General features: G+C 39.8%; 1 protein-coding gene and 1 pseudogene across 3 annotated transcripts in view; one reads left to right on the forward strand and one right to left on the reverse strand.

Moving 5' to 3' along the window:
- The window catches only part of CTNNBL1 (catenin beta like 1), a 256,473-nt gene extending 233,500 nt beyond the window's left edge, over window positions 1-22,973 (reverse strand). For 2 of the 3 annotated variants that reach the window (XM_077169106.1, XM_077169098.1), the window contains exon 1: window positions 22,788-22,973. Coding sequence is in view for 1 of the 3 variants with exons in the window: in XM_077169098.1 (XP_077025213.1) it covers window positions 22,788-22,817 (30 nt within the window). In the remaining 2 variants the exon portion in view is untranslated. Of the gene's footprint in view, window positions 1-22,071; window positions 22,729-22,787 lie in introns of those variants that run through there. The other variant, XM_077169116.1, reaches the window with a different exon arrangement.
- On the forward strand, window positions 2,794-3,720 carry LOC143678136 (hsp90 co-chaperone Cdc37 pseudogene; annotated as a pseudogene).
- Window positions 22,974-23,397: the final 424 nt, after the last annotated feature.

A 23,397-nucleotide genomic window follows, 5' to 3' on the forward strand; every position in this document is an offset into this window, starting at 1 on the left:
AAGCCATTCCATTTCTGGTATATTGCATTCTGGCAGCTAGTAAACTAGAACAATCTCCATTTTAAAGATGAAGACCTGAGACTTAAAGAGGTAAAATAATTGCCCCAACAGCAAATTTGGGATTCAAATACAGGCAGTCTGACCCTAGAGCTCGTGTTATGCTAACCATTAAAAGATGCCAAACCACAAAAAAAAAGATGCCAAACAACATACTCGGAACAGCATGTGCTTTGAATTATTTTCTCCAACAGCACTCAATAGCTATTCTGAACCACCCACATTCTTCAATTAGTCATTTTTATATATGAAAACTTCTCTATTGGGATCGATATTATAAATTCAAGCCCTCAATTTAAACAGTGGCACCTAGTGATAGATCACAGAAAGGTATGGCTGTCTTTCTCAGTTCATCTCCAAAATTAGGGAGGCATCTCAATAACACCTATCTCCAAGGATGCCAAAATAGGTAGGACTAAAGTCCACGACAAAAGAAGAATATTCTCTGTTGACCTACAGAAGAAATATATACATGTTCGCCATGCCAATTGCAAGGTCCACAAAGATAAAAAGATTGACTAGGTAGTAACTTGACAAAGTATTATGATTCTAAATGGTGGCATATGAAATAGAAAGTAGGGATAGAGAAAACATTCCTGGAGAAGTAGTTAGTACTTCCTCTGTGAAACCTTTTCCAGCTTCCTGAGAACAAAGCTACTCTTGCCTTTGTGCCACTCCATCTTGTTCCCAAGTCTGAACTACCACCAGTACTCTGTACTTGGATTATCAGTTTTCAAATCTGTGAGATGCCCCCATCACACTGTAAACTCCATGAGAACAAGAACTATGACTTAATCATTTTCCTATCCAGATCATGATTTAATGGTTTTCATATCTTAACACAGTCTAGCCTCCTGAGAGGACTGGCCCTCTGCTCATGAGCTTGTATGGTCCATGAGGAGAAGAACTTTGCCTTTCATCTCTGAGCTCCCAATATTCATCACATTTTTATTGAGAAATAGCTCCAAGGTTTCCTTCAAGTCTGCTGAACAGTGACACCACTGATAAAAATACAAAGTCAAGAGCTGGGCAAGGTAAACAGGAGTGCTGGGGTGGGGTTGCCACATAATCCTGCAACCCCATTGCTCAGCATATACCTGGAGGAACTGACTGTGGGGACATGAATGGACATTTGTACACTGGTGTTTGTGGTGGCAGTGTTCAAGATTCACAAGGGACGGAGGTAGCCTAAGGGTACAATGACTGAGAAATGGAAGGGGGAACTATGGTGTATACATACAACAGACTACTGAGCTGCCACAAAAAGGAATTAAGTTTTGAGGAACACAACTAGGGGAATGAACGAGCCTTAAAGAATGTATGCTGAATGAAATGTCAGAAAGAAAAATACATATTATCATGCCTCACTCATACAGACTAACTATAAAAATTTGGTGAACTGAAGTCAAGAGCCTAGGTTATTAGGTAGGGCCTATTGTAAAGGGTACTAGATTATAAACTCTTAGAGCAGTCACATATATTCAGCAGTCTTAACTATTATTCCTAAATTCTAAGATATTGAACTGTTTGTATATCACCTGGTCATTTTCAAAAACTTCAAGTATTCATGTGACAACTGAGACTCAGAGAAGATATGAAAGTCAGCACTACCCCATAAACTGTTCAAAAAGCTGAAAAAGGGATCAGACTTCGGCTGAGATATGAATGAAGTTATCTGGATAGGACTGGGGTAGATCGGAATACAGGATATAGGATATTGTCCATATTTTAAAACTTCAACCTCTGTGTGGGACCAAAGGGAGAAATGTTTATTGGTGTAAAATTTATATTTTGGGTAGTGCATTACCTAATTTAATTTGTATGGTCAGTTTATTTGAACACCATAAGTACATGGAATCTTAAACAGGACATGACATCTTGTTGGTATGTCCAGGTTAATGTGATGCCCGAATATATCCCAGAATAATTTGGACAGTGAATAAAGAAATATTTGCAAAGTCCTCTTGCGGGGCTGGGGAGAAAGGGAAAAATATCCAACTTCCCCATTTGGAGAACTTCTGATATTCTCACAAGCAGTGGGGACGACCAAATCAATAGGCCAAGCCCTAGATCTTGGGGTTCGCCCCTATGAAACTTATTCCTGCAAAGGATAGGCTAAGCCTACTTAAAATCAGGCTTAAGAGTCACCCCAGAGAACCTCTTACATTGCTCAGATGTGGCCTCTAAGCCAACTCGGCAGGTAAACTCACTGCCCTCCCTGCTAAATGGGACACAATTCCCAGGAGTGTAAATCACCCTGGCAACATGGGATAGAACTCCCAGCATTCTCCAGAACCCAGCATCATGAGATTAAGAAAGCCTTCTTGACCAATAGGGGGAAAAGAGAAATGAGACAAATTAAATTTCAGTGGCTGAGAGATTTCAAACAGAGTCAAGAGGTTATCCTGGAGGCTATTCTTATGCATTGTCTAGATATCCCTTTTTAATTTATGGTGCATTGGAGTGGCTGGAGCGAAGTACCTGAAACTGTTGAGCTGTGTTCCAGCAGCCTAGATTCTTGAAGATGATGGTATAACAATGTAGCATTTACAATGTGACTGTGTGATTGTGAAAACCTTGTGTCTGATGTTTCTTTTGTCTAGGGTTTGGACAGATGATTAAAAACATATGGCTAAATAAATTGGGGAATGTAAATCAGAACCCCCAAATACCACTTCACCCCCACTAAGATGTCTACACACTCAGGGGGCTCCGCGAGCCAAGTCTTCAGTGCCACTGCTGCTGTAGTGGGCTGGGCTGCCCAAGCAAGATGGTGGACGACAGCGTGTGGGACCACATCAAGGTGTCGGACAATGAGAACGAAATGCACCCTAACATCAACACAGCCAGCCTCTTCCGCTGGCGGCATAAGGCCTGGGTGGACCTCATGGAGGAGTTCCAGAAGGAGAAGGAGGAGCTGGATAGGGGCTGCCGCGAGTGCAGCCGCAAGGCGGCTGAGTGCCAGCAGAAGCTGAAGGAGTTGGAGGTGGCTGAGGGCAAGGGAGAAATGGTAGAGCTGGAACGGCTGCAGGCCGAGGCGCAGCAGCTGCACCAGGAGGAGCGGAGCTGGGAGCAGAAGCTGGAGGAAATGCACAAGAAGGAGGAGAGCGTGCTCTGGAACGTGGACATGCTCAGCAAAGACAGCTTCAGCAAGAGCATGGTCCACACCAAGCCAGGACAGGCTGAGGAGGACTCAGAGGAGGTGAGGGAGCAGAAACACAAACCTTCATGGAGAAGTACGAGAAACAGATCAAGCAATTTGGCATGTTCCACCATTGGGATGACAGCCAGAAGTACCTGTGAGACAGTGTCCACCTGGTGTGCAAAGAGTCTGCCAACTACCTTGTCATCTGGTGCATTGACCTAGAGGTGGGGAAGAAACGTGCACTCATGGAACAGGTGGCCCACCAGACCATTGTCATGCAGTTCATCTTGGAGTTGGCCAAGAGCCTGAAGACGGACCCCCGGGCCTGCTTCTGGCAGTTCTTCACCAAGACAAAGACAGCTGACCACCAGTACATGGAGGGCTTTAGTGACGAGCTGGAGGCCTTCAAGGAGCTTGTGTGGGGCCATGCCAAGCTGCATATCAAGAAGGCCATGAAGGAAATACAGGAAGACAGATTTTGGGGTGTTAGGCAGTCTATTCTCCTGCAACACATGTAGTAATAAACTTTTACTCTCTTGGAAACCCCGGTGTCTCAGGAATTGGTAATGTGTACGTTGGGCAGAAAAACCGACAGCCTTTGTATGGTAACAATTTGGTGACACAGATGGGATGAACGTCTGAATCTCTGGAGCCTCAGCAGAACAGGTGAGCAAGGTAACTGCGCATTTTGTGAACATTGGAGTTTCTCTGTTCGGTCAGCATTCTAGAGACTTTTGGCTCTTTAAGAAAGCCTCAAAGAGAGAAACCATTTTCAGATCCAAGCCCCAGGACCTCTGACTGGAAACCAGCTGTAACTTTAGATCAGAGCGCATTAAAATGAACTACTTCTGAAGGAGCAGCGCCCAAGCCCCAGGCCCTGCGTGGAAGGCCCCAGTAAAGGTCAGGGCTTGGTCCGCGTGACTCTCCTTCCTGTGCACGTCGGAGCCCGGCTCTGCCCCAGGCGAGACAAAATTCTCTGTAGGGATTTGGACAATTGATGGGTATTAGAGGACACTCTCTCCATCTCAGAGCTTACTCTACTCGGGCTGATTATCACTGAAAGTTCAAGGAGCTGAGACAATAGAAGAACACCTGGTGCCAGGTCCCCCAGCAGACCAGTGATTCCTTGGCACACCGAGCTTTGTCTGACTGCGAGACTCGGCTGCAGTGAGACCCCCGAGCGGCGTGCGATTTCCCGATCAGCGGCAGCTGCGGTGGTCCGAGCTACTCCCTCCCCGCTTTCCGGGCCGGCTGAGAGTATTGGAGAAGCAAGTTTCCCAAGCCGAGGCAGGTGGCACCCCTCTTTTGCGGGCGGCTTCGAGTCTCTGCTTCGAGTCCGCGGATACGAGTCTCAGATAGGAGGGCTATCCAAGCCGCGGAAGCCCCCCCGCCACGGGAGGCTTCCTGGTCCGGTGGGGAATCCCCCAGGCCCGCTGCGGCCCGCAACCAGCCACAGGGTCCCCTCAAGCCGCGGCAGCTGACGCCCCCAACACGCGCGGCCCCTGAACCAACGGAGAGATTTGGATCCGAAATCCCCAGGCCACGGAGATCGGTGACTGGGGGAGACCCATTCCAAACACTTGAGACAAGCGTGTGCCACGTGCGCCACGTACTGGGCAAGATAAGAAAAACAGATCCCAGAGATTTCACAGAAAAATCTTACAACCTTGCTGGGTCCAACACCCAGAGAAATCTGAATAAATGCCCAGATGCCAGCAGCAGAAGATAACTGTCCACGCTCAAAAGATTGAGAATATGGCCCAGTCAAAGGAACAAACCAATAGCTCGAATGAGACACAAGAGCTGAGACAACTAATCCTGAGTATACAAACAGAAATGGAAAACCTCTTCAAAAATGAAATCGATAAATTGAGGGAGGACATGAAGAGGACATGGGCTGAACATAAAGAAGAAATAGAAAACATGAAAAAACAAATCGCAGAACTTATGGAAGTGAAGGATAAAGTAGCAAACATAGAAAAAATAATGGATAGTTACAATGATAGATTTAAAGAGACAGAAGATAGAATTAGTGATTTGGAGGATGGAACATCTGAATTCCAAAAAGAAACAGAAACTATAGGGAAAAGAATGGAGAAATTTGAACAGGGTATCAGGGAACTCAAGGACAATATGAACCGCACAAATATACGTGTTGTGGGTGTCCCAGAAGGAGAAGAGAAGGGAAAAGGAGGAGAAAAACTAATGGAAGAAATTTTCACTGAAAATTTCCCAACGCTTATGAAAGACCTAAAATTACAGATCCAAGAAGTGCAGCGCACCCCAAAGAGAATAGACCCAAATAGGCATTATCCAAGACACTTACTAGTTAGAATGTCAGAGGTCAAAGAGAAAGAGAGGATCTTGAAAGCAGCAAGAGAAAAACAATCCATCACATACAAAGGAAACTCAATAAGACTATGTGTAGATTTCTCAGCAGAAACCATGGAAGCTAGAAGACAGTGGGATGATATATTTAAAATACTAAAAGAGAAAAACTGCCAACCAAGACTCCTATATCCAGCAAAATTATCCTTCAAAAATGAGGGAGAAATTAAAACATTCTCAGACAAAAAGTCACTGAAAGAATTCGTGACCAAGAGACCAGCTCTGCAAGAAATACTAAAGGGAGCATTAGAGTCAGATACAAAAAGACAGAAGAGAGAGATATGGAAAAGAGTGTAGAAAGAAGGAAAATCAGATATGATATATATAATACAAAAGGCAAAATGGTAGAGGAAAATATTATCCAAACAGTAATAACACTAAATGTCAATGGACTGAATTCCCCAATCAAAAGACATAGATTGGCAGAATGGATTAAAAAACAGGATCCTTCTATATGCTGTCTACAGGAAACACATCTTAGACCCAAAGATAAACATAGGTTGAAAGTGAAAGGTTGGGAAAAGATATTTCATGCAAATAACAACCAGAAAAGAGCAGGAGTGGCTATACTAATATCCAACAAATTAGACTTCAAATGTAAAGCAGTTAAAAGAGACAAAGAAGGACACTATATACTAATAAAAGGAACAATTAAACAAGAAGACATAACAATCATAAATATTTACGCACCGAACCAGAATGCCCCAAAATACGTGAGGAATACACTGCAAACACTGAAAAGGGAAATAGACTCATATACTATAATAGTTGGAGACTTCAACTCACCACTCTCATCAAGGGACAGAACATCTAGACAGAAGATCAACAAAGAAATAGAGAATCTGAATATTACTATAAATGAACTAGACTTAATAGACATTTATAGGACATTACATCCCACAACAGCAGGATACACCTTTTTCTCAAGTGCTCATGGATCATTCTCAAAGATAGACCATATGCTGGGTCACAAAGCAAGTCTTAACAAATTTAAAAAGATTGAAATCTTACACAACACTTTCTCGGACCATAAAGGAATGATGTTGGAAATCAATAATAGGCAGAGTGCCAGAAAATTCACAAATACGTGGAGGCTCAACAACACACTCCTAAACAACGACTAGGTCAAAGAAGAAATTGCTAGAGAAATTAGCAAATACCTCGAGGCGAATGAAAATGAAAACACAACATATCAAAACTTATGGGACGCAGCAAAGGCAGTGCTAAGAGGGAAATTTATTGCTCTAAATGCCTATATCAGAAAAGAAGAAAAGGCAAAAATTCAGGAATTAACTATCCATTTGGAAGAACTGGAGAAAGAACAGCAAGCTAACCCCAAAGCAAGCAAAAGGAAAGAAATAACAAAGATTAGAGCACAAATAAATGAAATTGAAAACATGAAAACAATAGAGAAAATCAATAAGGCCAGAAGTTGGTTCTATGAGAAAATCAATAAGATTGATGGGCCCTTAGCAAGATTGACAAAAAGAAGAAGAGAGAGGATGCAAATAAATAAGATCAGAAATGGAAGAGGAGACATAACTACTGACCTCACAGAAATAAAGGAGGTAATAACAGGATACTATGAACAACTTTACGCTAATAAATACAACAATTTAGAGGAAATGGACGGGTTCCTGGAAAGACATGAACAACCAACTTTGACTCAAGAAGAGATAGATGATCTCCACAAACCAATCACAAGTAAAGAAATCGAAGCAGTCATTCAAAAGCTTCCTAAAAAGAAAAGTCCAGGACCAGACGGCTTCACATGTGAATTCTATCAAACATTCCAGAAAGAATTAGTACCAACTCTCCTCAAACTCTTCAAAAAAATCGAAGTGGAGGGAAAACTACCTAACTCATTCTATGAAGCCAACATTACCCTCATACCAAAACCAGGCAAAGATATTACAAGAAAAGAAAACTACAGGCCGATCTCTCTAATGAATATTGATGCAAAAATCCTCAATAAAATTCTAGCAAATCGTATCCAACAACACATTAAAAGAATTATTCATCATGACCAAGTAGGATTCATCCCAGGTATGCAAGGATGGTTCAACATAAGAAAATCAACTAATGTAATACACCATATCAACAAATTAAAGCAGAAAAATCACATGATCATCTCAATTGATGCAGAGAAGGCATTTGACAAGATTCAACATTCTTTCCTGTTGAAAACACTTCAAAGGATAGGAATACAAGGGAACTTCCTTAAAATGATAGAGGGAATATATGAAAAACCCACAGCTAATATCATCCTTAATGGGGAAAAATTGAAAACGTTCCCCCTAAGATCAGGAACAAGACAAGGATGTCCATTATCACCACTATTATTCAACATTGTGTTGGAGGTTCTAGCCAGAGCAATTAGACAAGAAAAAGAAATACAAGGCATCAAAATTGGAAAGGAAGAAGTAAAACTATCACTGTTTGCAGACGATATGATACTATACGTCGAAAACCCGGAAAAATCCACAACAAAACTACTAGAGCTAATAAATGAGTACAGCAAAGTAGCAGGTTACAAGATCAACATTCAAAAATCTGTAGCATTTCTATACACTAGCAATGAACAAGCGGAGGGGGAAATCAAGAAACGAATCCCATTTACAATTGCAACTAAAAGAATAAAATACCTAGGAATAAATTTAACTAAAGAGACAAAAGACCTATACAAAGAAAACTACAAAAAACTGCTAAAAGAAATCACAGAAGACCTAAACAGATGGAAGGGCATACCGTGTTCATGGATTGGAAGACTAAATATAGTTAAGATGTCAATCCTACCTAAATTGATTTACAGATACAATGCAATACCAATCAAAATCCCAACAACTCATTTTTCAGAAATAGAAAAACCAATAAGCAAATTTATCTGGAAGGGCAGGGTGCCCCGAATTGCTAAAAACATCTTGAGGAGAAAAAACGAAGCTGGAGGTCTTGCGCTGCCAGACTTTAAGGCATATTATGAAGCCACAGTGGTCAAAACAGCATGGTATTGGCATAAAGATAGATATATCGACCAATGGAATCGAATAGAGTGCTCAGATATAGACCCTCTCATCTATGGTCATTTGATCTTTGATAAGGGAGTCAAGCCAACTCACCTGGGACAGAACAGTCTCTTCAATAAATGGTGCCTAGAGAACTGGATATCCATATGCAAAAGAATGAAAGAAGACCCATATCTCAAACCCTATACAAAAGTTAACTCAAAATGGATCAAAGATCTAAACATTAGGTCTAAGACCATAGAACAGTTAGAGGAAAATGTAAGGAGATATCTTATGAATCTTACAATTGGAGGCGGTTTTATGGACCTTAAACCTAAAGCAAGAGCACTGAAGAAGGAAATAAATAAATGGGAACTCCTCAAAATTAAACACTTTTGTGCATCAAAGAACTTCATCAAGAAAGTAGAAAGACAGCCTACACAATGGGAATCAATATTTGGAAACGACATATCAGATAAAGGTCTAGTATCCAGAATTTATAATGAGATTGTTCAACTCAACAACAAAAAGATAGCCAACCCAATTACAAAATGGGAAAAAGACTTGAATAGACACCTCTCAGAGGAGGAAATACAAATGGCCAAAAGACACATGAAGAGATGCTCAATGTCCCTGGCCATTAGAGAAATGCAAATCAAAACCACAATGAGATATCATCTCACACCCACCAGAATGGCCATTATCAACAAAACAGAAAATGACAAGTGCTGGAGAGGATGCGGAGAAAGAGGCACACTTATCCACTGTTGGTGGGAATGTCAAATGGTGCAACCACTGTGGAAAGCAGTTTGGTGGTTCCTCAAAAAGCTGAATATAGAATTGCCATACGATCCAGCAATACCATTGCTGGGAATCTACTCAAAGGAATTAAGGGCAAAAACTCAAACAGACATTTGCACACCAATGTTTATAGCAGCGTTATTTACAATTGCAAAGAGATGGAAACAGCCAAAATGTCCATCAACAGACGAGTGGCTAAACAAACTGTGGTATATACATACGATGGAATATTATGCAGCTTTAAGACAGGATAAACTAATGAAGCATGTAATAACATGGATGGACCTAGAAAACATTATGCTGAGTGAGTCTAGCCAAAAGCTAAAAGACAAATACTGTATGGTCCCAATGATGTGAATCGACACTCGAGAATAAACTTGGAATATGTCATTGGTAACAGAGTTCAGCAGGAGTTAGAAACAGGGTAAGATAATGGGTAATCGGAGCTGATGGAATACAGACGGTGCAATAGGACTAGATACAAAAACTCAAAAATGGACAGTACAATAATACCTAATTGTAAAGTAATCATGTTAAAATACTGAACGAAGCTGCATCCGAGCTATAGGTTTTTGTTTTGTTTTGTTTTGTTTGTTTTGTTCTTATTATTATTACTTTTATTTTTTTTCTCTATATTAACATTCTATATCTTTTTCTGTTATACTGCTAGTTCTTCTAAACCGATGCAAATGTACTAAGAAATGATGATCATGCATCTATGTGATGATGTTAAGAATTACTGATTGCATATGTAGAATGGTATGATGTCTAAAAAAAAAAAAAATGGTCAGCACAATACTGCCTAATTGTAATGTAATTATCTTGGAACGCTGAATGAAGCTGCATCTGATCTATAGTTTTTTTTTTGTTTGTTTTGTTTTTTTTTCTCTTATATATTTTTGTACTTTTTATTTTTATTTGTGTTTTCTCTCTGTGTTATCACTTTATTTCTTTTTCTGTTGTAGTGCTATTTCTTTCTCTAAATCGATGCATATGTACTGAGAAATGATGACCATACACCTATGTGATGATATTAAGAATTACTGATTGCATATGTAGAATGGATTGATTTCTATTGTTGTGTTAGTTAATTTTTTTAATTAATAAAAAAAAAAAAAAAAAAAGAAGGCCATGAAGGAGTATGAGGAAGAGTGCAAGAAGTGGCTGGACCCTGGTGGCCTGGACCCTGTCGACGTCTGAGTCCCTCCCTGAGGAATTCCAGAAATGCTTTGATGTGAAGGATATTCAGATGTTCCCGAGGCCATCAGCAAAAATGGACCCCACCAGCTGGCCAGGCAGCAGCAGGCACAGACCAGTGAGTGCCCATTCCCAGGATTGTCCCCTTTGCTGCATTCAAAGCCTGCACACACCGCAGCTGGTCCCACCTCTGTCAGTCATTCAGGTGGCCTGGGGAGAGGTGCTCTTCTCCTCCTAGCCTGAGTTTCCTTATCCAGAGTTTCTCAGAATTAACTCGCATAGTGCATGCTGGGAACCCCTAGCTGCTGTTAAGACTGGAGCCAGTGGTTCTGCTGGCTCATAAGGGCTTTGAGTCTTAACGGACTTGGTTTGACCCTGATCCTGCCACATGGCCCCCTTGCTGGCCACACTGGTTTCCTTACCTGTGAAATAGATCTAGTCGCAAAGCTGGTGTGCTGGTTTGAAAGGAAGCATGCCCCCTAAGAAAAGCCATGTTTTAATATAAATCCCATTTCATAAAGGTAGAATAATCTCTATTCAATACTGTATGTTTGAAACTGTAATGAGATCATCTCCCTGATTGATGAGATTTAGTTAAGAATGGTTGTTAAACTGGATTAGGGGATGATATGTCTCCACCCGTTTGAGTGGGTTTTGATTAGTTTCTGAAGTCCTATAAAAGAGGAAACATTTTGGGGAATGAGAGACTCAGAGAGGGCAGAGAATGCTGCCGCACCACAAAGCAGAGAGTCCACCAGCCAGTGACCTTTGGAGATGAAGAAGGAAGATGCCTCCTGGGGAGCTTCATGAAATAGGAAGCCAGGAGAGAAAGCTAGCAGATGACGCCGTATTTGCCATGTGCCCTTCCAGCTGAGAGAGAAGCCCTGACTGTGTTTACCATGTGCCATCTCACTTGAGAGAGAAACCCTGAACTTCATCGGGCTTCTTGAACCAGGGTGTCTTTCCCTGGATGCCTTTGATTGGAATTTCTATAGACTTGTTTTAATTGGGACATTTTCTTGGACTTAGAACTGTAAACTAGCAACTCATTAAATTCCCCTTTTTAAAAGCCAAAAAAAAAAAAAAAAAAACCATATGGCTAAATAAATAAATAGGGGGGATAAGGGATAAAATAAATTAGGTAGATGGAAATACTAGTGGTCAATGAGAGGGAGAGGTAAGGGGTATGGGATATATGAGTGTTTTCTTTTTATTTCTTTTTCTGGAGTGATGCAAATGTTCTAAAAATGATCCTGGTAATGAATATACAACTATGTGCTGATACTGTGAGTCACTGACTGTACACCATGTATGGACTTTATATGTGTGAAAATTTGTCATTAAAAGAATTAAAAAAAAAAACGATCATGGTGATGAATACACAACCATGTGATGATATTGTGAGCCACTAATTGTACACTATCTATGGACTATATATGTGTGAAATTTGGCAATAAATTTTTTTTTTTAATTGTGGGAGGTGATAAAAGAGATGCAGAGAATTATGTGATGCCAGAACAACTGGCCAGAATGTCCAGCAGACACATGAAGTCTAAATGAGAGTTAAGGGCCAGAGAGCTAAGAGTTATCTACATAAACGTACTAAATGGCAGAAGCATGGATGAGTTCTTATAAGAGGAAAAAGAAGTTATATAGTCAAATTCTAGTGAAGACTCAAGAGGCCCAAGAAAATCTTGAAAGAAGGCACTGGTAGCCTTCAAGAATATAAGTTTCGGACATTCAACTAAATAACTGATAGGTATGCTGCAAAAATATCAAGATCATGAAAAACAAGAAAAGACTTAAGAAACTGTTATAGATTAGAGAAAACTAAGGGGAAAAAAAAACAGTTAAATACAAAATGGGATCGTAGACAGGATTCTGAAACAGAAAAGGGACATCGGTGGAAAAGTTGTTTATATTTGAATAAAGTGTGTAGTTTAGCTACTAGTATTACTAGTTGTACCAGTTATTTCCTGGTTATCACTGTACTGTGGTTATATAAGGTGTTAACTTTAAGAGAAGCTGGATGAGGAAACATATAGAAATCTCTCTACTATTTTAGACTTCCTGTAGGAGTTCAAAATAAAAAGTTTTAAAAAAAAGAACATAGGTTTTATAGTAAAAGCAGAAAGATATAATGATGAGAAGGAAGACAAGGATGATTAGAAAACTGAAATACAGGTTTCAATCAAACTTTCTTGAAGTCTGACATGAAAGCAGAGATGCAGGACAGCAAGCAGATAAGATATTGAAGCAAAACCTTTTATAAAGGGGCAAATAACCAGAGCATATTTAAAGGCATGTACTGGTTCATTCACTCAATCACTGGACAACCATTTATTAGGCATTAATTCTGGGTGACAGACCCTGCTAGGTGTTGTTTCTACCTATAAATTTACACTCTAGCAACAAAGGTGTGGAAGATGCATTTAAAGATAATGAGTACGAAAAGAATGAACCAGAGGAAAAGAAGAAGGTGAGAAGGTTCAAAGGGAGGAAATGAACTTAAGAAACAGGTCAGTAAAGGATGAAACAGAAAATACCTTTATGGGAATATCAATGAGAATGGCTCTTTATCTGTTATTCAGAGCCCCACTACTAACAAAAAATAACTTTGAAGGACATTAGTATATACTGTCATGCAAAAAGGGCCATTTCACAATGCTACAAAATGACATTAAGATTAGGATAGGAGCTTCCGGAGAAGTTGGCGGCTTAGTAAGTCGCGCGGGTCTTAGTTCCTCCTCCAGAACAGCAACTAAAGAAACAGAAACAATACGAAACAGCTCCCGGAGCCACGACAGAGACCAAAAAGACAGCGTACCCCATTCTGGAACGGCTGAACGGGCAGGGAGAATCTGCTGCAGTGAGATACCCGAGGGGCGCGCTCTTTCCCGGGCTGGGGCGGCTGGCGATTGGGTCCCTTCCACACACGTGGCTTCCCGGTCCGACTGGGAATGTTGGATAGCGGGGCCCTCCCCCCACGCTTGGCGTCTCGGGCCAGCTGGGCAATTTGGACCGGTACTCCCCCAAGCCGCGGTGGCCAGCGACTCCCCCCTCCACGCGCGGTTTCCCGGGCCGACTGCGAGATTCGGATTGGCAAGTTAAAGGAGTCACAGCATCTTTTACTGGTGGGACCCGCAGACAGACAAGCGCCACCTACTGGGCAGGATAAGAAAAACAGAGCCCAGAGATTTCACAGAAAAACCTTTCAACCAGCCGGGTCCCACACCCAGGGAAATCTGATCAAATGCCCAGACACCAGCAGAAAATAACGGATGACGCTCAGAAAATTGAAGATATGGCCCAGTCAAAGGAACAAACCAATAGTTCAAATGAGATACAGGAGCTGAGACAACTAATGCTGAATATATGAACAGAAATGGAAAACTTCTTCAAAAACCAAATCAATAAATTGAGGGAGGACATGAAGAAGACATGGGCTGAACAAAAAGAAGAAATAGAAAATCTGAAAAAACAAATCACAGAACTTATGGGAGTGAAGGACAAAGTAGAAAAGATGGAAAAAACAATGGATACCGACAATGGTAGATTTAAAGAGACAGAAGCTACAATTAGTGAACTGGAGGATGGAACATCTGAATCCCAAAAAGAAACAGAAACTATAGGGAAAAGAATGGAAAAACTTGAGCAGTGGATCAGGGAACTGAATGACAATATGAAGCGCACAAATATACGTGTTGTGGGTGTCCCAGAAGGAGAAGAGAAGGGAAAAGGAGGAGAAAAACTAATGGAAGAAATTATCACTGAAAATTTCCCAACGCTTATGAAAGACCTAAAATTACAGATCCAAGAAGTGCAGCGCACCCCAAAGAGAATAGACCCAAATAGGCATTATCCAAGACACTTACTAGTTAGAATGTCAGAGGTCAAAGAGAAAGAGAGGATCTTGAAAGCAGCAAGAGAAAAACAATCCATCACATACAAAGGAAACCCAATAAGACTATGTGTAGATTTCTCAGCAGAAACCATGGAAGCTAGAAGACAGTGGGATGATATATTTAAATTACTAAAAGAGAAAAACTGCCAACCAAGACTCCTATATCCAGCAAAATTGTCCTTCAAAAATGAAGGAGAAATTAAAACATTTATAGACAAAAAGTCACTGAGAGAATTTGTGACCAAGAGACCAGCTCTGCAAGAAATACTAAAGGGAGCACTAGAGTCAGATACGAAAAGACAGAAGAGAGAGGTATGGAGTAAAGTGTAGAAAGAAGGAAAATCAGATATGATATATATAATACAAAAGGCAAAATGGTAGAGGAAAATATTATCCAAACAGTAATAACACTAAAAGTTAATGGACTGAACTCCCCAATCAAAAGACATAGACTGGCAGAATGGATTACGACCCAGCAATACCACTGCTAGGTATCTACTCAAAGGACTTAAGAGCAAAGACACAGACGGACATTTGCACACCAGTGTTTATAGCAGCATTGTTTACAGTTGCAAAGAGATGGAGACGGCCAAAGTGTCCATCGACAGACGAGTGGCTAAGCGAACTGTGGTGTGTACCTACGATGGAATATTATGCAGCTTTAAGACAGACTAAACTTATGAAGCATGTAATAACATGGATGGACCTAGAGAACATTATGCTGAGTGAGTCTAGCCAAAAACTAAAGGACAAATACTGTATGGTCCCACTGATGTGAACCGACATTCGAGAATCAACTTGGAATATATCATTGGTAACAGAGACCAGCAGGAGTTAGAAACAGGGTAAGATAATGGGTAATTGAAGCTGAAGGGATACAGACTGTGCAACAGGACTAGATACAAAAACTCAAATAGGACAGCACAATAATACCTAATTGTAATGTAACTATGTTAAAACACTGAATGAAGCTGCACCTGAACTATAGTTTTTGTTTGTTTGTTTGTTTGTATCTTTTGTTTTTGTTTTTTTTCTTTTTCTTTCTATATATATATTATTATTATTATTATTATTTTAATTTTCTTCTCTATATTGACATTCTATATCTTTTTCTGCTGTTTTGCTAGTTCTTTTCCTAAATCGATGCAAATGTACTAGGAAATGATGATCATGCATCTATGTGATGATACTAAGAATTACTGAGTGCATATGTAGAATGGAATGATTTCTAAATGTTGTGTTAATTTCTTTTCTTTTTTTTAATTAATAAAAAAATAATAAATAAATAAATAAATAAAGATTAGGATAATATTCTCACGGTTATAGATAAGATGAGGCTAAAGCAGAATGAGATATTTGACCACAAGTTGGTCCAGTCTTCTACTAATATTTCTTACACATATAAAAATGACATAAAACAGAAAAAAGCACAATTACAAACCATAACTACGGCCTTAAGAGAGACAGACAAAGGAAACACAAATAACACAAGAAAAAGCAAAGAGAAATGTTTATCAAAGCAACCTTGAACTAACATTTTTTTATTAGAGAACTTATGGTTCATAGAAAAATCATGCATAAAATACAGGCTTTCCATATATCACCCTATTACTACGTTGCATTGCTGCGGCACATTTGTTACAACTGCTGAAAACACATTTTATAATTGTACTATTAACTATAGTCCATGGTTTAACTTAGGGTTCACTCTTTGTGTTGTACAGTTCCATGGATGTTTTTAAAAATTTTATTCTAGTAACATACATACAACCTAAAATTTCCCCCTTTTAAAAACATTCAAATATATAATTCAGTGTCTTAATATCTTCCAACTCTACCATCTTTCCACAATTTCTCTGAACTAACGTTTTATACCTACTAAATTAAGAAGGGAATTTTAGATTTTATATCCAGTATACAATCAAGATGGCAATAAAACTGGAACATACTCTGCTGGTAGCTCTGTAAACTGATAAAGGATTAATTTCAAATGAGCACTGTGTATTCTTAGCATATCTGACTGAGGTGACCACATTAACTCCTAGCACTGTTTCACTTACCCAAAGATCTGAACATTTACCTAATGCTCTGAACATGTCACGCCCATGCTTTTGCTTTTACTAATCCTAGTCAAAAATGACTCTCGTAATCCACTTCACTACCCACAGAATTCCTTTTTATTTATCAAGGCTGAGATTCCAATGTCACCTTCATTTTCTTCACTAAACAAACCAAGTCCATCTCCATCAATATACCCCCTCCCTAAGCACATCCAATCATTCCTCCCATTTTGTTTTCATAATACTTGGTTCATACAGTTAGTTGTTTAAACATCTATGTCACTCCTTAAATTATGAATTCTTTAAAGGCTAGGGCCATGTCTTAAAATTTTAGTACATGCAATACTAGACACAAGAGATGGCACATAGTACTTACTAACAATAGATGGGAGGAAAATGTTACATGAACAAAGAGGTTTACTGCAGTATTATCTATAAGAACAAAAACGTGGAACCCACCTAACTATCCAATTATAGAGGGACAATTTAGAGGAAAATGGTCTATATCGCTCCAGTAGACAGTACACAAACATCACAAATAACAAGACAACACAGAAAATACTTCTGGCAATGTTAAATTAAAAACATAAAAAACACAGGGGAATAACTTATTATGCTGTTTAGTTTTGTACTGTTGCTGTGCTGGTAAATTTTTAAACTGTGTGCTAACTGCAGTAAATTATATGAACTGAGAAAAATAAACAAATAAATAAAATAAAAACCTAAAACACAGAACACAATATATACAATGGTTATACAGCCAGGCAAAATACATAAGGACTGTGCAACTAAGTGGATTAGGGTGGGTTTCCTTTTCTCAATCACCTTCTTTAATACTGTTCCTGCCAGTATATTATCACTAAAAATTTTTATTTATAAAAAGAAAGAAAGAAGACGAGAGAAAGGAGTAAGATTATAGATTCCTATAAGCCCCTGAAATGCTGTGATATTACTGTTAGGTGACAAGAGGAGTGGGTATCTGCAATAGCACCAAAACTAAGGGTCCCTGACCTCAATCTGTCTCAAAGAGAATACCACTCATATCACAAAGCAAGTCATTTTCACCAAGCCAAGCTGCTCTAAATGTGAATTCTTTATTGCAAAACTTGAGAACAACTTTTTCCAGACATCTGTAGAATTAGTATTAATGAGAGTGCCCTGGAGTTCATGTACATGCCTATGCAGCAGAAACTTCTCAGCCAAGGAACTGCTGGGCACATTTCTTGATGAGATGTCTAAGCCTGAAGGCATCAAAAAAGTACATTTCCATATTGGGAACATAACTGGCTTCTTCGTTAAGACTTTTTCCATCACCTCCTGCCCACATTGTAATTCTCCTATCTTCTCAAATGAATAGTTACCATATGTCAAGAATATAAGGCGTATACTGAGGAGCTTCCTGCCTAACTTTATTAATAGAAGAACTAATCCAACAGAAAACTGTAATCTTCCCATCAAGTTACCCCAAAAATGAAATTTAGTAAAAACCCCCAAAATATTAAAACACTTTAAATAGGCATTTCTTTACATTGGATGTTTATTATTCCTTGTTCACCTTAGTGCCTGAATTTGAGGGATGGAAAGAACTAGAAGTCAATCCCCTCATATTACAAATGATTAAAAAATGATGTACAGGAGGGAAATGACTTGTCCTACAGTAACCAGATAAATCATGATAATGGTGGGATTAAAATCCAAATCTCCAAGATTTTTCAGCCCCAATTCATTTTACTACATCAAGCCTTTTATCCCCTGAAACCTCCGGAGCCCTTGGACCTACATAATTAGCACCACAAAACTGCAGAACTAGAAGGGACATTAGAGAGGGCCTTATCTAATCCCATCATTAGGCATATGAGGAAACTCAGGCCCAGAAAAATTAAGTGATTTGCTCTCAATATTTTGGTTAGCAAGGAAAAAGAATAATTTAAGCTAAGAAAAAAAAAAAAAAACTGCAAACTAATGATCACGAGAAGAGAAGGGAAAGTCTCAGCTGGTATAAAATTTTAAAGGAATGTAGATCATTCCAGACCAGTGGTTCTTAATGTATGGTCCCTGGACCAGCAGTTTCAGCATAACCTGGGATCTTGTTAGACATGTAAATTTTAAGGTCCCATCTGAGTCTTACTAAATCAAACTCTGGAGATGGGGCCCAACAATCTACATTTTAACAATTCCTAGTATACCCAACAGTCAAGATCCTTCCACATGGCTCTACCACCTTTCTCTTTAATCAATTTTTCTCTAGAAGAAAATGACCTGCGCCTCAGCCAAGCAGTGAAAGTGAGAAAAGTAATGTTAAGACTACTGAAACAGAGTTCAAAAGGCCCAAACCAATTCCACCCCATTTCAGTGGCTTGCCTGTTAATGTCTATGCTTTTGGCTGAAGCTAAGAAAGATGTCAAAGGGAAGGCTAGACAGAAGGTTGGGAAGCAGGCTAAAGACATATTGATAGCATACAGGGTGAACTGAGCTGAATAGGAAGAATTCACTGACAGAGAAGGAACAGAAGGCAACTGCCACATGCCATGAACACCTACTACACAACAGAGCCTTCATGTAGCTTATACCTCATCTGATCCTTTCAGCAACCCCATTTTGGAAGCATCACCATTTCTGCAGAGGAGCCAAGAGGGGTGAGGACATTCAAATCAGACAATTTTGTTCCCATATGTTCCCAGGAAGTGAATTTTAATAGTCTCCTTAGGTCTATTTTGTAAATGTAAATCAATGGCACTAGGGTTAATGCATTTTTTCTGTATGTGTACCATATTTTGATTTTAACAGTTTTTAACAATCTAAAAATAAAAGGGAAAACTGGATTTGGGTGTTTAGTTGGTGTGCCGGTTTGAAAGGATTTATGTACCCTAAAAAAGCCATATTTTAATCCTAATCAATCTTGTGAGCAACGGTCTCTTCTAATCTGCATTCGGTGCAATAGGCTGGAAATTTGATTAGGTTATATCCACAGAGATATGACTCAATCAATTGTGGTTATTAAACTTGATTAGATAAAGAAATATTTCTACCCATTCTATGTGGGTCTTGATTAGTTTACTGGAATCCTATAAAACAAGAAGTATTTTGGAGAAAGCTTCAGCAAGCTCTAGGACCACGAAGCAGAGAGTACACCAGCCAGTGACTTTTGGAGATGAAGAAGGAAAATGCCTCCAGGGGAGCTTCACGAAGCAAGAGGTCTGGAGAGAAAGCTAGCAGATGACGCCATGTTCACCATGTGCCTTTTCAGATGAGAGACAAACTCTGACCACGTTCACCTTGTGCCTTTTCACTTGCGGGAGAAACTCTGAACTTTGTTAGCCTTCTTGAATCAAAGCATCCTTCCCTTGATGCCTTAGATGAGACATTTCTATAGACTTGCTTTAATTAGGACTTTTCCATAGCCTTAGAACTGTAAAACAGCAACGTATTCAATTTCCCTTTTTAAAAGCCATTCCATTTCTGGTATAATGCATTCTGGCAGCCAGCAAACCAGAACAGTTGGTTTCAGCTCTGGCTTTGCTCTTCACTAGCTGTTTGACTTGGAGCAGGTTAACTTGACCTCTCTGGCTTGGGTTTCCTTTTCTATAAAATAAGCATTCCACCTACCTCAAAAGGCCATTAATTGATAATTAAATATGATAACTTATATGAAAACACTTTAGCTCAGCCCCTGGCTCATGGTAGGAAGGCAGTATAGCACAGTGGTTAGGAGCTCCAGCTATGAAATCAGACTGCCCAGCCTTGCCACTATCTGGCTAGATGCCTTAAGGCAGGTACTTTTTTATGCTTCAGCTTCCTTGTCTGTACCAATGCAGTAAGTAATGCATCTCTCATTTCTAAAAACGTTACCATTTTAAAGAGTTTTTATATCTCTAATTTCATCACCTACCATTCTCTTCCTCACTCACTATATTCTAGTCACATCAATCCTCTTTCTGATCTTCTAACCATGAAGAACTAACTATGAGTTTCTACCACATAGAAGATGTTATCTCTGCCTCAATCTGTCCCTTTCAACCTTCAGTCCTCAACTTTAATGTCCATTCCTGAGTAAGACCTTCCTAGAACATACTATCTATTAGAACATACTATCTAAAGTAATAGGTCCTAGCTCCACGCCTAATGGTTATTTTCTATGGCAGAATTATCTACTAAAAACATATTGAAAGCCGTAAATGAATCACATGTGTAACTTTAAACTTTCTAGTAGCAACATTTAAAAAGTGACATTATTTTTAATATATTTCCTTTAACCTAATATATCTAAATACTATAATTTTAACATGTAATCAATATAAAAATATTTTTACAGCCATTTTTCATGCTAAATCTTTGAAATCCAGTGTGTACTTCATACATATTGCCACATTTCAAGTGTTCAATAGTCACATGTGGTCAGCAGCTACCATACTGAATACTGCAGTTTTATAGCATACCCTGCTTTATTTACATCATAGCACTTATCACTATGTTTATTTTCTTATCTTGTGACTTCCCCACCAGACTATAAGCTCCACAAAAGGAAGAACCTTGTCTGTCATTTTCATTGCTGTACACCTAGTGGATACAATGCCTTGCACCCAGGAGGTGCTTAATAAATATTTGTTGAACTTTAATATTCTGAGTCAATGGACTAGTCATTCCACAATTCCCAAAAAGGCATACAACCACTCATCCAGCAACCCTCCTATTTCTTTTTTCCTTTCATGTTCAACTACTGTCTTAAAAAGAACAATTTCTTGGTTATATACCTCCCCACTGTTTACAAGTTCCTTCTCATCATGTCTGGAGTTTCCAGATCAAAGCTGGGTATAATGGATTAGGAAGATGCACAAAAGTAATAGTAATATTTATTGAATGTGTTTACTCAGTGGTAGGGATTAGTCAAAGCACTTTACAACTATGCTTTACGGCAGCCCTATGAAATAGATACCATCACCGTCCCCACTTACAGATGAGGAAACCAAGGCATAGAGAAGTTAAGTATTTCATTCAAGGTTACAAAAGTCAGTTGGTAGCAAAACTGAGTTTCCAAGAAAGCTGGAATTCCAGACTCCTGGTTCTTAATCACCTATTCTCTATTGCAGGGTCGCCCAATAGAAATACACTGTCAACTATAAAACTAACTTTAAATTTTCTAGTAGCCATATTAAAAAGTTAACAGAAATAGGTGAAAACTATTTTAAACGCATTTTATTTAACCCATTATCTGAAATACGATTATTTAATCAAATGATTTAATAATCAAAATAACCGATATGATCGATAGGATTAAGCAACAATATAAAAATTCAACTTTTTTTAATACTACATCGTCAAAATCTAGTGTGAATTTACACACACAGCACATCTCAATTCAGACTAGCTACATTTCAAATGTTCAGCAATCGCATGTGGCTAGTAGCTGGACGGCACAGCTCTACTATCCCCTCAAAAGTAGCCTTTCTGGGGAAGTTAAAGAGTGGGGAAAACTTTGGGCTGGAAGTTGAGAGACTTGAGCTCTAGCCCAGATCTTACTTGCTGAGAAACTTGGGCAATTCCTTTCTGTCCTCGAGCCCGAAGTTTTCCTACAAGTACCCTGAGTGAGGGCACAAGAAGATTCCCCTAAGGTTCTATCCCATGTTAAAATTCCAAACATCTCCCGACGACAGCAGTTAACATGGCTACAGCTTTCTACACTTTAAAATAGGCTTTCAGATCCATTAGCTGACATAGTTCTCAAATAAACCTACAAGGTAGTTATTACTGTATCCATTTCATAGACAGAATAGCTGAGCTCAAAGGGGAGGAAAGGACTTGCCCATAAGCCCCACTGCCAGTCAGCGGAGAAGCTGGGGCACAAATCCAAGAAAGAGCTGTGGTCCTCCGACCACCACTACACACTCAAGGACTTGGGAGCGGGGAGTGGTGAGCTGAGGGGCATGGTCGTGAAAACAGGGTAGTCTGGGACCTTCAGGGAAGTTGAGGAGAACCAGGATGGGGTGAGAGGGAACCCAGACTGGAGTGAGAACAGGTGAGAGGGCTCAGGCCTTGAGAAGGTAAGGAACTGAAAGGGCCCAAGAGGACTATGGGAAAGTGAAATTGAGACAAACTTGGACCCGGGTGGCACAAGTTGACATGAGGGAGCCCGGGGGCCCCGGATTTAGGTGGAGAGGAAGTGAGATGAGATTCTGGCCCTGCTACCCGTTGCTCATGTGAAGGGGGGTTCCACGGCCCTTTCCCGGGCTTCATACCTGATAGCTCAGAAGTTCGCCTACGTCCATAGTTCAGGGTCCTGCTAACGCCGGCTACGCGAATTCCCTCCACTCACGCTGAAGCTAAGGCCCCCTCAGCAGCTGCTCAGCCACACTACCGTAAAGCGCCGTGAGCAGGCCGCAGAGACAACCGGGTAAACGTGCCCGAGCGGGCCACACTGCGGTAAAAGGGAGGGCTACCGTAAAGCGCGCTGCATTTGTGACAGTTCTGCTTCCGCCTCGAGCCTGAGCGGGGCGGGGAAATTGGACGGAGACCTGAAGGAGGTTGGTGAGGTGGGAGAGAGAAGTGGAGGGCGCTTCGTTTTATGGCGCGCTCCCTGTGTGCAGGGTTGAGCACTGGGTGTTTCACGGGTATTTTCACAATCCTTCTAGCGACCTGGACCACTGTATCTTTATTTGCTTCTCATTTCACAGATAAGGAAACCGAAATATACCTAGTTCAAATTGAGATGTGCCATAAATGTAAATAAACCAGACACTGGATTTTTAAGACATGTTAATTACATATTGAAACGATGTTTTGGATGAGTCAAATAAAATATATTATTAAAATTAATGCATTTGGATGCGATTTTATTGAGAAATATTC

Source organism: Tamandua tetradactyla, chromosome 1, assembly GCF_023851605.1.
Source record: "Tamandua tetradactyla isolate mTamTet1 chromosome 1, mTamTet1.pri, whole genome shotgun sequence".
Taxonomy (NCBI): domain Eukaryota; kingdom Metazoa; phylum Chordata; class Mammalia; order Pilosa; family Myrmecophagidae; genus Tamandua; species Tamandua tetradactyla.